Source organism: Girardinichthys multiradiatus, chromosome Y (assembly GCF_021462225.1).
Source record: "Girardinichthys multiradiatus isolate DD_20200921_A chromosome Y, DD_fGirMul_XY1, whole genome shotgun sequence".
NCBI lineage: Eukaryota > Metazoa > Chordata > Actinopteri > Cyprinodontiformes > Goodeidae > Girardinichthys > Girardinichthys multiradiatus.
In genome coordinates this window covers 14,627,271-14,641,845 of record NC_061818.1, presented here as the reverse complement: position 1 = coordinate 14,641,845, position 14,575 = coordinate 14,627,271, and the positions used below count along the sequence as shown (strand labels likewise).

General features: G+C 39.0%; 1 protein-coding gene across 1 annotated transcript in view; it reads left to right on the top strand.

The window, feature by feature from the left end:
- The window catches only part of LOC124864886 (meiosis inhibitor protein 1-like), a 59,999-nt gene that overhangs the window by 2,149 nt on the left and 43,275 nt on the right, over positions 1-14,575 (top strand). The window contains exons 2-6 of the mRNA XM_047359846.1: positions 5,795-5,951; positions 8,542-8,692; positions 10,495-10,677; positions 10,815-10,946; positions 11,117-11,306. Of these exons, the coding sequence (XP_047215802.1) occupies positions 5,917-5,951; positions 8,542-8,692; positions 10,495-10,677; positions 10,815-10,946; positions 11,117-11,306 (691 nt within the window). The 5' untranslated portion in view covers positions 5,795-5,916. The remainder of the gene's footprint in view (positions 1-5,794; positions 5,952-8,541; positions 8,693-10,494; positions 10,678-10,814; positions 10,947-11,116; positions 11,307-14,575) is intronic.

Genomic DNA, 14,575 nt, shown 5'->3' with positions numbered 1-14,575 from the left:
AGGGGAATGGATTCATATACTGTTGACATACTGGATGCGTGAACATGCTTTAAAACATCAGTGTAGAAGTGATTATGTCAATATCAGTATACTTTGGGACATCATGAGTCCATCTTATACCATGCTGCTTTTGATTATTGTAGGATAAAATAATATGAATGTATAAAAAACTAATAGATAATCAAAGTCAGCACTGTTTCTGCTCTCACACTTTCCACGTTGTTGTCACCTAAAATGTAAAATGCACAAAAACATCTCAGCTGTTCCCAGGGGATATGTTGCCCTGTTCAGTAAAATATTTCTGTCTAGTAGGGAGCATGTATCACTGTGTTCCTATCTGTGTCATGTTTGAAAATGTGTATGTAAGCACTGAGAGTGTTCCAGAGTTTTGTTTGCTCCATTTTCTGTCTGAAACACTTTTATCATTGCTATCTGTGCCATCTTTAGTGTCTTATGTATCTGTTTCTTTTTTTTTTTGGTTTGCCCTTGCCTTAGTTTTAAAATCCATTCATTCATGTTTGTCATTATTTTAGTCTCGCTTTTTCTCAGAGTGAAAGGAATCCTTTCCTGCATTTCTCTCCCTCCATTTTCTCTGTTATACCCAAAGCTCTTAAATCTTCTCTGTGCTTTTATCTTAAACTCCCTTTCCGTTGAAGTAATAGTATAATCAGTGTCTTTTTTCTTTATTTCAATAGAGCTCTATATAATGCCCTACACATAAACCCACCTTGTCTTTTTTCTCAAGATCCTAAATGATAACAAAGGTTTACTTTCTGTGTTTTCCTCCATGGCTCTTCCAGATAATTTCTTATTCACTCATTGATTTCTTCTGTTTACAAAGCTTGAACGCCTAAAACTAAAATAGTTGTTATTCAGTAACATAATGATTATAACATGACCTTGAATTAAGGTAGGATTACCAGAAGGCATTAATTGACATTTTTTTCATTCTTGATTTGTCTTTTTTTCTAGCGTGTTTTTATTGTCATTACTTAACGTCCTCCCATAAAACCCCTGCGTGTTTAAGATGTTTCCACGATTCAACCCACCCATCCAGGGTTTCTGTATAGAGTTCTTTCTAGACTGTGGGAGGAAACCGGAGTACCCGGTGAGAACCCACGCATGCACGAGGAGAACATGCAAACTCCATGCAGAAAGACCCCCGGCTGGGAATTAAACCCAGGACCTTCTTGCTGCAAGGCAACAGGGCTAATTTAAAATCATAATTTTGAAAAAAAATTAATTTCTTAACCAAAAATAATTACTTACGAATAGAAATCAGAGATGTCGTCTGGTGTTGTGATTATGGGCTCAAAGCTCTTTAATAATTACAAATTATTAACCAAACCACAAACTGTCACAGTTTATTCAACCGCTTCACCGAAGGTGAGGGAACTTCAACCTTGTTTTGACAGATAAATCTGCACGAAATAAACATAAACGCTTCTCTTAATTATATATATGAAGATTTATTGAAGCCAAATAATTCTGATATACCGTTATTCTGGTCCAAAAACCATCATCTAACTAACAAGCATCATTCTACACAAAAGGAATAAAAATGACTACCTAACAATAATAATAAAAGAAAAACATATATGCACATTTAGTGTCTATGAAGATCAAACCAGCAGTTTTATGGACCAAATGTGTAATTTGGGTTAAATGGAAAGAAATCCTCCTGTTGTGTTGATGTCTCGATTGCAGCGATCAGCTGATAAAACGGTGGAGCCACGCCCCTTTAGGCTCTAGCAGCTGATTGCCCCAAATCTTGACAAAGAGTCATAAACTCTGAGGCGGGAACTCAGTGGAAAATCTCCAGCAATAAAACTGGAACAAAGAGTGGTCGGGCGAGGCCCAGACCGCAGTTGCTTTGAATGAAAAACTTTTAAAAGTCCAACTTCTAACTCCTGGCTGATTTGAGATTAGCCGGACAAAACTTTAACCACGCACAATTCAGCAGCGCTTGCGCAGTAAATCAAAACACAGCTCAGCATAACATAATTCAATCAGAATTGCATTCAACGAGTTAATACCTGAGATGAACTACTGGTGATTCTAAATCACCTTAACTGCCTCATCCTGCCCAGACCTATCCGGTTTAATATGAAGAGAATGAAATTACTTTGAAGTTGATTTCTGCTCTCCACCGGTCGAGGAGGGATCAGGTCTGAAGAAAAATGGAAGTGGGGGGGGGGGGGGGGGGTCCACTGTGATAAAACACAGTGGACCAACACCAGCAGCTGACACGGCACCCCAGACCATCACTGACTGTGGGTACTTGACACTGGACTTCTGGCATTTTGGCATTTCCTTCTCCCCAGTCTTCCTCCAGACTCTGGCACCTTGATTTCCGAATGACATGCAGAATTTGCTTTCATCCGAAAAAAGTACTTTGGACCACTGAGCAACAGTCCAGTGCTGCTTCTCTGTAGCCCAGGTCAGGCGCTTCTGCTGCTGTTTCTGGTTCAAAAGTGGCTTGACGTGGGGAATGCGGCACCTGTAGCCCATTTCCTGCACACGCCTGTGCACGGTGGCTCTGGATGTTTCTACTCCAGACTCAGTCCACTGCTTCCACAGGTCCCCCAAGGTCTGGAATCGGTCCTTCTCCACAATCTTCCTCAGGGTCCGGTCACCTCTTCTCGTTGTGCAGCGTTTTCTGTCACACTTTTTCCTTCCCACAGACTTCCCACTGAGGTGCCTTGATACAGCACTCTGGGAACAGCCTATTCATTCAGAAATTTCTTTCTGTGTCTTACCCTCTTGCTTGAGGGTGTCAATAGTGGCCTTCTGGACAGCAGTCAGGTCGGCAGTCTTACCCATGATTGGGGTTTTGAGTGATGAACCAGGCTGGGAGTTTTAAAGGCCTCAGGAATCTTTTGCAGGTGTTTAGAGTTAACTCGTTGATTCAGATGATTAGGTTCATAGCTCGTTTAGAGACCCTTTTAATGATATGCTAATTTTGTGAGATAGGAATTTTGGGTTTTCATGAGCTGTATGCCAAAATCATCCGTATTAAGACAATAAAAGACCTGAAATATTTCAGTTAGTGTGCAATGAATCTAAAATATATGAATGTTAAATTTTCATCATTACATTATGGAAAATAATAATCTTTATCACAATATGCTAATATTTTGAGAAGGACCTGTAGAACCTCTGAGGGTTTCCACCTGCGCCGGGTGTCGGCGTGGTCTTCGATCGGTAAATAAATCTCCTGATCTTCTCGTATCAGACAGATTTCCAGCTTTCAAGCTCTTCCAGGAATGGCCTTGTGGAGCAAAAGTTCGCCTGCGAACTTTTGTCTCTCCAGATATGTGCCTCCGATGCGCTGTCCTGTGAGACAGGCGGGAAATGGCCACGAAACTCTGCATGTTAGCTGGCTTATACTCCCAGTGACGTCAGAGCTGCGACGTCTGTTGTGCTGCGTGCGTCAAAATGTGCGACCAAAATGGATGGCCCCAACATGAGAGTGTTGGTGGATGGTTGCTGGTCCCGGGTGTCTCTTTTTAGTGGCCTTGTGATGGACTGGCGACCTGTCTAGCGTGTACCTCACCTATCACCCCGAGATAGCCACCAGTCCCCTGTGACTCTGCAAGGAGGAGTGGGTATATTCAATAAATGGGTGGCTGATATTCTCTTGAATTGTTTTTGGTGGCTACATCCGCTGTTTTCACGTTTTATAGCCTAGTTCTTCATTCTCCTTATTTTGATGACTGATCCGCTCTTAAATTTGACCCCTCTTGCAGTTTATGTTGCTGTTTTAAGAACCATATAACCTAATTCAAAATAATGAATTATCCATAAGTTAAGGAGGCTTTCTTTTCTAGAACTTCTTCATGTTCTTTTTCCGTAAATCACACTTTATTTCAGTGCAGCTGAATAAGCCTTGATTTTACATATTCTATCCAGGGTTTTTGAAACTTTCACTTAAAAAAACATGATGGTCACATTTGTTGCTTTAGTGTTTATTTTAGAGCATCTAATCTATAATCTGCTAAAACCCTGACAAGGTTTAGATTCAAACAGGAACATTAATGTACTTTTGCTGCATTAAGCATGACATTTATCATGTACAATTAAACACAAACACAAGCAAATATTTAAGACTGAAAGTGTAAAAAAATAAAAAGCTACCACAACTTGGTGGCTTAGGTTTTTACAACCTTTAAACTAATACATAAAAAGTCAAGATTCAGTCTTCCTGGTTTTTATATCTCACATTGATTACAGAAAATCTGACTAACCTGAAATAAAGTTCAGATGTCCTACTTGGAATTTCCTGACATTTCCTCATTTGGAGCCTTTAGCTGAACCGATAATATTTACAAAGGATCAAAGTGATCTCATTGCACTACAGTACCAGGTATATATCCTCCTATTATCTAACCTGAGATTCTGGTTTTGCTTGTTTGTTTTTCTGTCTCAGCTATTTTGCTGATGCAGTACAATTTACAGTTAGGTTTACTCTGAAAATAGTCACTAGGATGCCGTGTCAATCAATAAGGAGGGAGGTTCATTGCCACAGACTGCATGAAACCTGCGCCGTTGCCTGTTGTAGTTGGTCTGAGCAGCATGCATCCTACAGCTGAAAATGCAATAGTGTCTTTCATGAAGAGTAAAAATTAGATTCAGCTTCTTTACCTTTCATTTGCACGAAAATACTGCATGGGCTCCACAACTAATACAAACACAAGACTGAAACTGGTCAAGGAGGCTTCTAGGAGACCAACAGCAACATTGAAGGAGCTGCTGGAGTTTCTGATCAGTACCAGTTCTGTTGTACTGGTGACAACAGTCTCCTGCATTCTCTCTCTATCTATATGTACTAAATATTTCTTCAATAGAAAACATCCAGGCCTAGCTAAAATCTCCTGAAACCTTGTGGTAGAATGTGCTACTGATCCTAAACAAAAAACAACAGCATTAATACAGTGGTGGCTACATCATGCTCTGGGGTTACGTTGCTTCAGATGGAGCTAGATTTGTTTCTTCAAATTGGATGAAATTATGAGCAGTTCCGAAATCTTCAGGTGTCTGCAAGAAACCTCAGGAAAATATAGAAAGAGGAAGGTTGTTATTTTTTCTGAACACTATGAACGACCTCGCCAGCAGGCTCGTTGGTGTAAAAGGACTGGAGTCTCATGCCTAAGCACCTAATTTTAAAACTTACTCACCTAATAGTTTATATTTAAGTTTTTTTTTTAAATAGATCTCAAAGGTCTGAGCTTTAAATCTTAATGGTACTAAAATGTCTTCAATTTAACTTGGTGAAACCTGCAAAAAGCTGTTATGTGACAGATGTTAGCACAACAACATCTGACAACAAACTGTTGGCTAAAGTGTTTAAAAAAAATTGAAAATCTTTTAAATCTTTAATTTTCATCTTCTAGCCCTACAATAAATTAGCTTTATCAAAGCACCCATAATTTGATGCACGTTTAACTCTGTCAACCTCTGGGGACCACACTGATTGTTGACATAGTTGGTCTATGATACAGACATTGATTTCACACATCCATGACAGCATTGTTCTCTAAAGAGACATATATTGACTTAATGTATGGTCGTACCACAGAATATTGGAAAAGCGATAAATCACAACCTCACAGGTTTTTCCAGGGGTGTCATTTGAGGCTTGGCTTTAGTCAGAAGCACTAAACTGCAGTAAATGCGCCGTAAATAGGCCTCAGAGCTGCTTGTTCTGCAGTCTATTCAACATCATAAAAGATAATTTTCTTCCTTTTTGTCATGGCATGGATGAACTTTTTTGTATTTGATTTCTCATCCCTAGATTTTGAGGAGGTGGAAAATCTTCTGCAGTGCAGCCTTTCCTCTCTGTGCTGTCATCTGTCAGACTGGCCCTCTCTGCTGTGTGAATATCAGGAACCAAAGGCTGTTCAGTATTGTTTGGTGATGATACTTTACCTGGCTCGAAAGCAAGGAGACAGGTAAAAGTACACATGACATTGACTACAGCAAACATCTTGAATCAATAAAACCTTAAAAAATAAAAGCGTCTGGCTTTAATCCTGTTTTGGACATGCAAGAAACACTGTGTGGATATATAATGTGATTTTTAGATGAGATTTCTTTCTTCCTTTGCCCTACTGAGTGCAGAATAAAAGAAATAGATTAAGCCTACCAGTTAATTGAAGCTATTACATTTGTTCTTGAGCCTATCGAACAATATTTTTTTTATGTGAGGTGAGGGCGGTTTGAGAAAGATTTCTTTTTTAAAAGAAAAATCTTTCTTCTTGCACCAGAGAGCTTTTCTTTCAGCTCTCCTTGAATATGGTCTCCAAGGAGTAGAGTGAGACACTGTTGACGCTTTTTCAGCCATTCTTACCACATGTTGCAGAGTCTTCATCATGAATCACTCTGCAGTTGCTATGCCAAGGTGTAATCCACAGCTCATCACATCACATACTGTATGCATCGCATCTACAGCGCAAGTTATCTTGTGTTTTATTTAAATGTCACAAACCAATAAATATTTCAGCGTAAAGTAAAGATCTTATTCAAGCAGTTTCATCCAGGAGCTCAGACTGATCGGCTGTTGCTACATGCAGCATTTCTGCAATAAAAGGAGTCTTTGATTAGGAAAGTCATTTAATCAGTTTCTCTGGGGAGAACTATATTAACTGAGCTGCAGGAATCAATTATAATAGTAACGTACCACCAAACTTTACTCTGCTCACTGCCAGTGGAAAACACTAATCTTTGTTGCAGTTTATTGCCGGAACTTGAACTTGTAGAAACTTTATCGTTTTTGCTTTTAAAGTTGGTAAAGTCTTTCATTGACACCAGAAAGTTTAATTTGCACAGAATTTATAACTGAAACCTTTAATATTTTTTTCTTTAAATATTTTTATGAATGTTCAGCAAGAATGTTATGTGACAGAAAAAACTGTATTTTATCATTTTTAAGTGTTTGGAAAGTCATTTGTTTTCTGTCCACCAGATATAATATTTTTAGATGCTAATATATCCTTTGGGGTATCTCTCTAATAGCTTTGCACATTTTGAGCAGACTTTTTTGCCATTTTTGTCTTTGCAAAATAGCTCAAACTTACTAAGTTTGAAATAAGAGCTTCTGTGAACATTAGGTTTCAAGTCTTGCCACAAATTCCCAGTTAGTTTTAGGTCTGGATTTAACTGGGCCATTCCAACACAAGAATATACTTGGATCTAAACCATCCCATACAGCGCTGACTGTGTGTTTGGGGTAATTGTCCTGATGAAGGTTACCCTCCACCTCAGTCTCAAGTCTTTGGCCGCTTCTAAAAGTTTTTCTTCCTTCTGTTCTTTCTTGTTCCTGAAGAAAAGCATCCCCACAGCATGATGCTGCCTCCACCAAATGTCACGATTGAGATGGTGTCTCCAGGGATGTTAAAGTGATAGTTTTGTCTCTTCTGAACTTCAGGGCTGCTGAATCCCCTATGTGCTTTGTGGTAAATTACAAATGGGACTTCTGGCTTTCTGTTACTCTTCCATTAAAGCCAGATTTTGCCAGACACAACCCTACTAGTTGTAGATTTTCCCACCTGAGCGGTGGATCTCTGCTGCTCCCCATGGGCTACTTGGCAGCTTCTCTGATTAAAGCTCTTTTTTTGCTGTTTGTTCACTCATGTTCTCTAAGAAACCTCTGAGCCCTTCAGAAAGTAGCTGTATTTATACTGAGATTAAAATACACACTGATGGTAACATTTTAAGGCAATTGGTTGGATTTATTTAGAGGTATCAGGGTGAAGGAGAGGTGAATACAACTATGCACTGCACTTCTGGTTTTGCATTTAGAAAAACAAAAATCTTTCCTTTGTCTCACATTCGTACACTACTTCATGTTTGTAATGTTACAAGATTTAAGAAAAAGCACAAGGGGTGTACATACTTTTAGAAGGCAGTGTAAATAAATATAAAGGTTATTTATCAATCTTTATTGGCGGTACTGTTTTAGATTCAGTGAGGCAGCATTGCAGGGTTTTCTCACCAATATCAAGGTGGAGTTTAACGATGAAGGGAAAGAAATACAACCATCTGTCTGTTTAGTTTTACGTTTTTCTTCTTTTTCCTGCCAAGCTGCCACAGCCAACAAACAGTGTTTTCAGGTAGATATTTTATGCCCTCAAAAATGCAGTTTGTGTGCATCCTTTTAAAATTGTATCTGTCTTTCTGCTGATCCCTGGATTAGCTTTACCTCTAGGGTAGGGCAATCAAAGCCTCTCCTGGCCTTGTGTGTGGTTTACTACCAGGAGATCTGCATTTTATTGGAGGGCTGAAGGTGAATACTGTTTCTGTTTACAGGTTAGAATTGGGAGTCTTTTTCTCTTTGGATTTGTACTACATGGATGTGCTTTTGTTTATTTTTGTCTTGTAGAAACCTGTAGAGGAACACTTCTGTAGGCTTTTTAAATACTTAACTTGTGTGAAATGTGAGAGACTGTTTGCAATCTCATAGAAGTCTATATAGGTGTTATATTTTTATATTTCTGAACTTGTAAGTTGGTGACTAATGTCAGTTCTGTTCATATAATCCAGGCTGCTCCCAGATCAGACCGTGTTCTCCAGTGTGGTGGCGTTGTTGCAGTCAGTGCAGGAGGAGAGCAACTGTGTTATTCCCTGCTCTGTTCTCCGCTCTGCCCTCTACTTGATGGCAGTGACCCAAGAGAGGAGCCTCAATCTGGTCGGGGTAACTACAAGCAGTTCACCAAACAGAAAACAACACACTGTGACTTAGATTGGTGATCAGCCGATACTTACATGTGAAACCTTCTCCACCAATCCCATCTTCTTATAACCTATTGTGCAAGTTTTGTTTCTTTTTAAAAGGAACTGCGATGCTCTTAATGTTTTATTTATATTTGAGAGCACTGCCTCATGTGTAGTTAAAACAAGTTTGTATTGTATCACAAGTATTGTTCAATGTTTTTCAATAAAATAAGATTGCAATTTTGAAGGTGTATTGTGACCTTATAACACCTGACAGTTTTAGTTGTAAACAAATTACTATCGGACAAAATAGGAATTGCCGGTCAGGCTTTCTAAAGATCGGTAATCGGCCAGAAAACTGCAATCGGTGCACCCCTAATATCAGCTACTATGTACAACTTCATCATTAAAGCAGGGTTTTCTGTTTAGCTTTGTTAAATAGTAAAATGGTCCTTCCCTCCCATGATAAAATATGTCACTACGTCACAAAGCTGAGCTTCTCTGATTGGTTGACATGTTGCGTCAACCTTCAAAAGATAAGATTTCCCAACTCTAGCCTCTGCCCATTTGGACAGGCAAAACGCGCATTAGATGCTTGACGTCTCAAAACGCGCAGCGCTCGATGCACGAAACTCATCATAACGTGCTGCACCAGACGCGTGAAACGCACCACAGGACATCACGACGTCACGAGACGTGCGTGACTTTGCATGAAAACACTCCTGAAGCTCAAATCACATTTGGTCTGAACCCACCAGTAGGATTCTTTGGGAATACGGGCCCATGAATTTACTTTGGGTGCGTTCATTTTAGACATTTTAGATACATTTCATTGATAATTGTATATGCTAACTTATAATTAAAAGAAATATCAATTCTCTGGTAATTTTTGGCTAATAGCAGACCAGACCAAAGTTCTTTTACAAAGAACAGTGATTGCAGCAGAATCTAAACCTAAATTTAAAATAAGAGATTACAGTAAATAACAAGATAGATTTATTTTGTTTTGAAGTAGAAAATAATTTACTTTTGTCTAGCAAAGATGAAAAGTTTATTGAACAACTAATGTGATCTAAAGTAATAGCATTTTCAGCATTTTTATCAAATTAGCCAATATTCCACCCTGACAATTACATTTTCAAATCATGTCAAATAATCCATATGAGTTTTAAATAGGCCCTTTTATTTTTTTGTTCACTGACTCAGCTCTCCGATTCTAAGGCAATTATCTAATCTTTTTGCATCCTCTGTGGAAGCTTTAATGGCAGCCAATGCTGTTCTTATGTGTCAAGATTTTATCAGTACCACAGTACCCAGACTGATGGGTTTCTGTGCACAGAGACAAAGATCAGCAAGAGCTTGAGCTCTTTGGGATTTGATGTTAAAAGCATTCAAGTGAAAGTCATGGAATACTCATAATCCAAGATTAACGGACGTTATCTGTCTTTATACACAAAAGCCTCCTTGTGCTTTGGCTGATACAGCACCAGAGTATTAATCTTGTTTAACATAGTTTATCTAAAGATGAGCAGAACAAATGGCATTAATTCAAAATGTGTGCTGCTTTTTCTTAAAGAGCATTAAGCAGTATTTCTAAAAGTGCTCAAAGGTAAATATATTCTGCAAGATTAGATAACATTATGTATTCAGTTATACTTCCAGCTGTATCTGAGGGGTTCTGACTCAACCTACTTTAAAAGCAGTCTCTCTGTTACATACATTTACAGTATCTGAAAGAAAGTTTTTTGGTTTCATCAAACTTCTTTTGCTCTTCTGTTCAAGGCTCATTTGAACTGCATCATCAAAGCGCTCTCCTCCTGCCAGAACTTCTCTTCCCTCTACAGTCACCACCCTGCACTCCTCCACTTCATCTGGCGCTATCCAGAACTTGCAGAAAAGTTTGGAGCCCTGGTCTTGGAGCTTTGGTTCACCAAAAAATCACAGACAGATGCCATGAAGAACACGGTATACAATATAAAAAATTATCACTTCAGCGAGTTTCAACAAATTACATTAATTATAACTACAGTTAGTATTTATTGTCATTTCTTTCCAGATATGATCAAAAGTGATGAAACGTTGTTGGATTTAACTACTTTCAGGCAGACGTGCAAGAAACTGATGAAACAATAGAAAGCCAAACACATCAGCAGCAGGATGAGGAACTAGACTTACAAACCTTGGAGATGCTGTCTCTTATGGAGAAGTACCCACATGTCATGCTGACCCTCTTGGTGAGATCCTTAAACTATCGCTACAAGTCAGAGTGTATGTTTGTAAACCTTGAAACTAAAACATGAAGTCTATCTTGTGTTCTAGATATCTTGTCCAGTTTTGTAACTTCTTTGCTTTATAGTTTTCTAAGGATGACGCTACTACTACTGTTTCATCTGTGTTAATACAGGACATGGCTGTCAGCAGAGAATCTCCTCTTGCAGAACATGTCTTGGATGTGCTAAAGGTTATTTTGCTTAGACAAAGAGAGTTTGTGACAGATTTGTGCACAAGTCTTAGACCAGCTCTGCTACAGGCATTGCAGCGGATAAGTGTGGACAACATGGCTAATGGGCTGGGACAAGGTCACGCTGCACCAGGTATGAAACTTAATCTGACATTATAGTTATGAAGATGTAAACAGTATTATAGAAATAAAAGGATAGCTAATAAAAAACATTTTCTCAGTGTTGTGCACAGAATAATGTGAAATAACTTAAATTCATAGAACAAACCAGTTAAATGGAATTGAATCATCTCTGCAGAGATAAAGTTGTCTTTGCTTGCAGTTCACTGGTAGAATAACAACAGATTAGTTCATTTGAAGTTATTCTGCTGTGGGTTACCGTCATCTCTGATGCAAGGTTGCAAAGATAATCTCATATTTACTCAGACAAAGTGCAATTCATCTTTATGTATAAATCACATAAACAGCACCGGGCTAAACTGACACGCAGAATACACACACTGTCAAATTTAATTAGTGGGTTCCTTCCTACAGGGGAAATGTATTGCTGCAGATAAAATATATTTGTTGCTCAACACTCAACAAACACTAAAAGATTTACTCACAGTTTGGGGGAGAAGTTTACATCCACTCATCACTTACAGGAATGTCATTACATATAGGTTTAAATGGTATTTTGGAACTGTTCTTTTTCACTGTGTTGTGATCATACAGTGCACAACATTAATGAATTTAAAACACAGGAATCGGGTTGAAGTTTGAATTTATTCAGGATTTTTTCTAATCTACACAGTTATTTCTCATTTTGACATGTTCTGACCTATTACATTTGGTATCATTGCCTTTTATCCTATTTCTCAGGTAGCACATTTAAATGTCCCAGCTGTTATTATATGTAGTTTTGGGTATGATAAACACTCTGTATTTTGCATGTGTAGAAAATACCAGAAACACAATAACCAGCATGTCTTTTTTGTTATATTATTATGTATTATATGAGGTAGTATGTTGTCCATAAGCCTAAAAACTCATTTATATGGCGTTGTCCCATGTCATCTGGACATACATAAACTTTCAAAAGCATACACACCCCTGCCGATTTCGAGGCTTTTCTGGTGTATAAAAATTAGAAGATCGTAATTTTTTTCATAACTCTTTCTACAAATAATGAATTTGCATTCGCATAACTCTTTAAAATTTAAATGAAAAACAGACGATTCAAAGATGTAAAAAAAATCTAGAAGAATATGTATTTCTTGCGAAATTGTCGTGTGAAGGCTGTGAGCTAAAATGTTTCAGCTGAATACTACTGAAGAAGGTCAGAATATAAGAAAAATTCTAATTCAGAAACTTTAAAAATGTTTTTGTCGATCCATCTATTCATCCATTTGTCAATCATTCTTGCATATATCTATCTAGTCTGTGGGTTTTGCAGATCTCGCTTGTAAAGTCTGAGCTCCCTAGAAATATCTGGCATAAATGTTTGGTAAAGTTTGATTTTATACTTTATAAAGGGTAATAAAAAGACTGAAACTCTGGAGATCTGAGCCTGAAAAGATTTTAATTTAACATGAAGCACATTAAACAACCACAGGACCAAAGTGCTGTAAACAAAATAAATGCAACAGCAGTCACATGATACAAAAATAAATCAATAATAAAATCAAAAGGACCTAAAAAATAAATAAAACAGCCCCGTATTAAAATAATAAAACAGTAATACAATCAGTCAGATTGAGGTAAAACAATTCAAAGTCAACATCTAAGATGGTATCAAAGGCCAGGGAGAAGAAGGGAATTAAGAAGGAGGCGACTGTGGCTCCCACAACCATCTTGCAATCAGAAGGTTGTGCGTTTGATTCCAGCTTCCTCCTGCCAAGTTGATGTGCCCCTGAGCAAGGCACTTAACCTCAATTTGCCTACCGATCTGCGTATCGGTGTATGAATGTGTGAGCGTTAGTGAGTGCGATTGGGTGAATGTGGCTCTAGTGTAAAGCGCTTTGAGTGGTCTGTAAGACTGGAAAAGCGCTATATAAGTTCAGTCAGTAGATTTACCAATTAAATGCAGACTGGGCAGAGGCCTGTCTGATGTCCAAGGGAAGATCGTTCCATAATTCAGGAGCTGCTACAGCAAAAGTATGGTCTCCTCTGGGCTTACGTTTCGTCTGCGGGACACTCAGGAGCAGCCGATTAGCTGACCTGGTGTAGGGATGTAGCAGCTTGGACAGGTAGGATGGGGCAAGGCCTAAAAAGCTTTAAAAGCAAATAAAAATTTTTTAAATGAATCCTAAAATATACAGGCAGCCCGTCCAGGGAGGCCGAAATAGGGGAAATGGGTTCAAACCTCTCTGTGCCAGTCAAAAGACGTGCAGCAGCATTCAGTACTCTGTAAAGCTGAGAGATGAAGGAACCACTGATGCCTTTATAAAGTTTGTTAAAGTAATTCAGCCGAGTGGTAACAAAGGTGTGGATTACTGTTTCGAAATGCTGCTGAGAAAGAAGTGGCTTTATTTTAGCCAGATGCCTGAAATGGAAAAAACTGGAATTTAACAACCAGTCTAATGTGATTTTCTAACTTTAGTTTAGCATCCACTTTAACCCCTAGGCTAGTAACAGTTGGCCTGATGTAACGGGCCAAGGAACCAACATTTACACCGGTGGAGCTTCCAAAGACCATCAACTCAGTCTTTTTCTCATTGAACTTTAAAATGCTCACAGCCATCCAGGTTTTTTAGTCCTCCAGACATAAAAACAAAAGGGCCCAGGGAGTTTGAGTGCTTTTTCATATCTGGATGTCATCTACATAACAATGAAAGGAGATCCCATATTTTCTAAAAAAAATAAAAAATAGAGCCAATACGTAAGCAGATACAGGGTGAAAAGGAAGGGGCCTAAAACTGAGCTTTGTGGGAACCCTCACAAGAGCGGAATCAGCAGGATCATTCACTAAAAATATATCATTAAAATTGTTTTTAAAAAGGGCTGATTCTGTACTCCCCTCCAACCTAGAGGGGAGTTCCTGCCTCAAGTGGAGGAGTTTAAGTATCTCGAGGTCTTGTTCACGAGTGAGGGAAGAATGGAGCGGGAGATCGACAGACGGATCGGTGCGGCTGCCACAGTAATGGGGGCGCTGTGCTGGTCCGTTGTGATGAAGAGAGAGTTGAGCCGAAAAGCAAAGCTCTCAATTTACCGGTCGGTCTACGTTCCTACCCTCACCTATGGCCATGAACTTTGAGTCATGACCGACAGAACGAGATCCCGGATACAAGCGGCTGAAATGAGCTTCCTCCGTAGGGTGGCCGGGCACTCCCTTAGAGATAGGGTGAGGAGCTCGGCCATCCGGGAGGGGCTCGGAGTAGAGCCGCTGCTCCTCCACATCGAGAGGAGCCAGTTGAGGTGGCT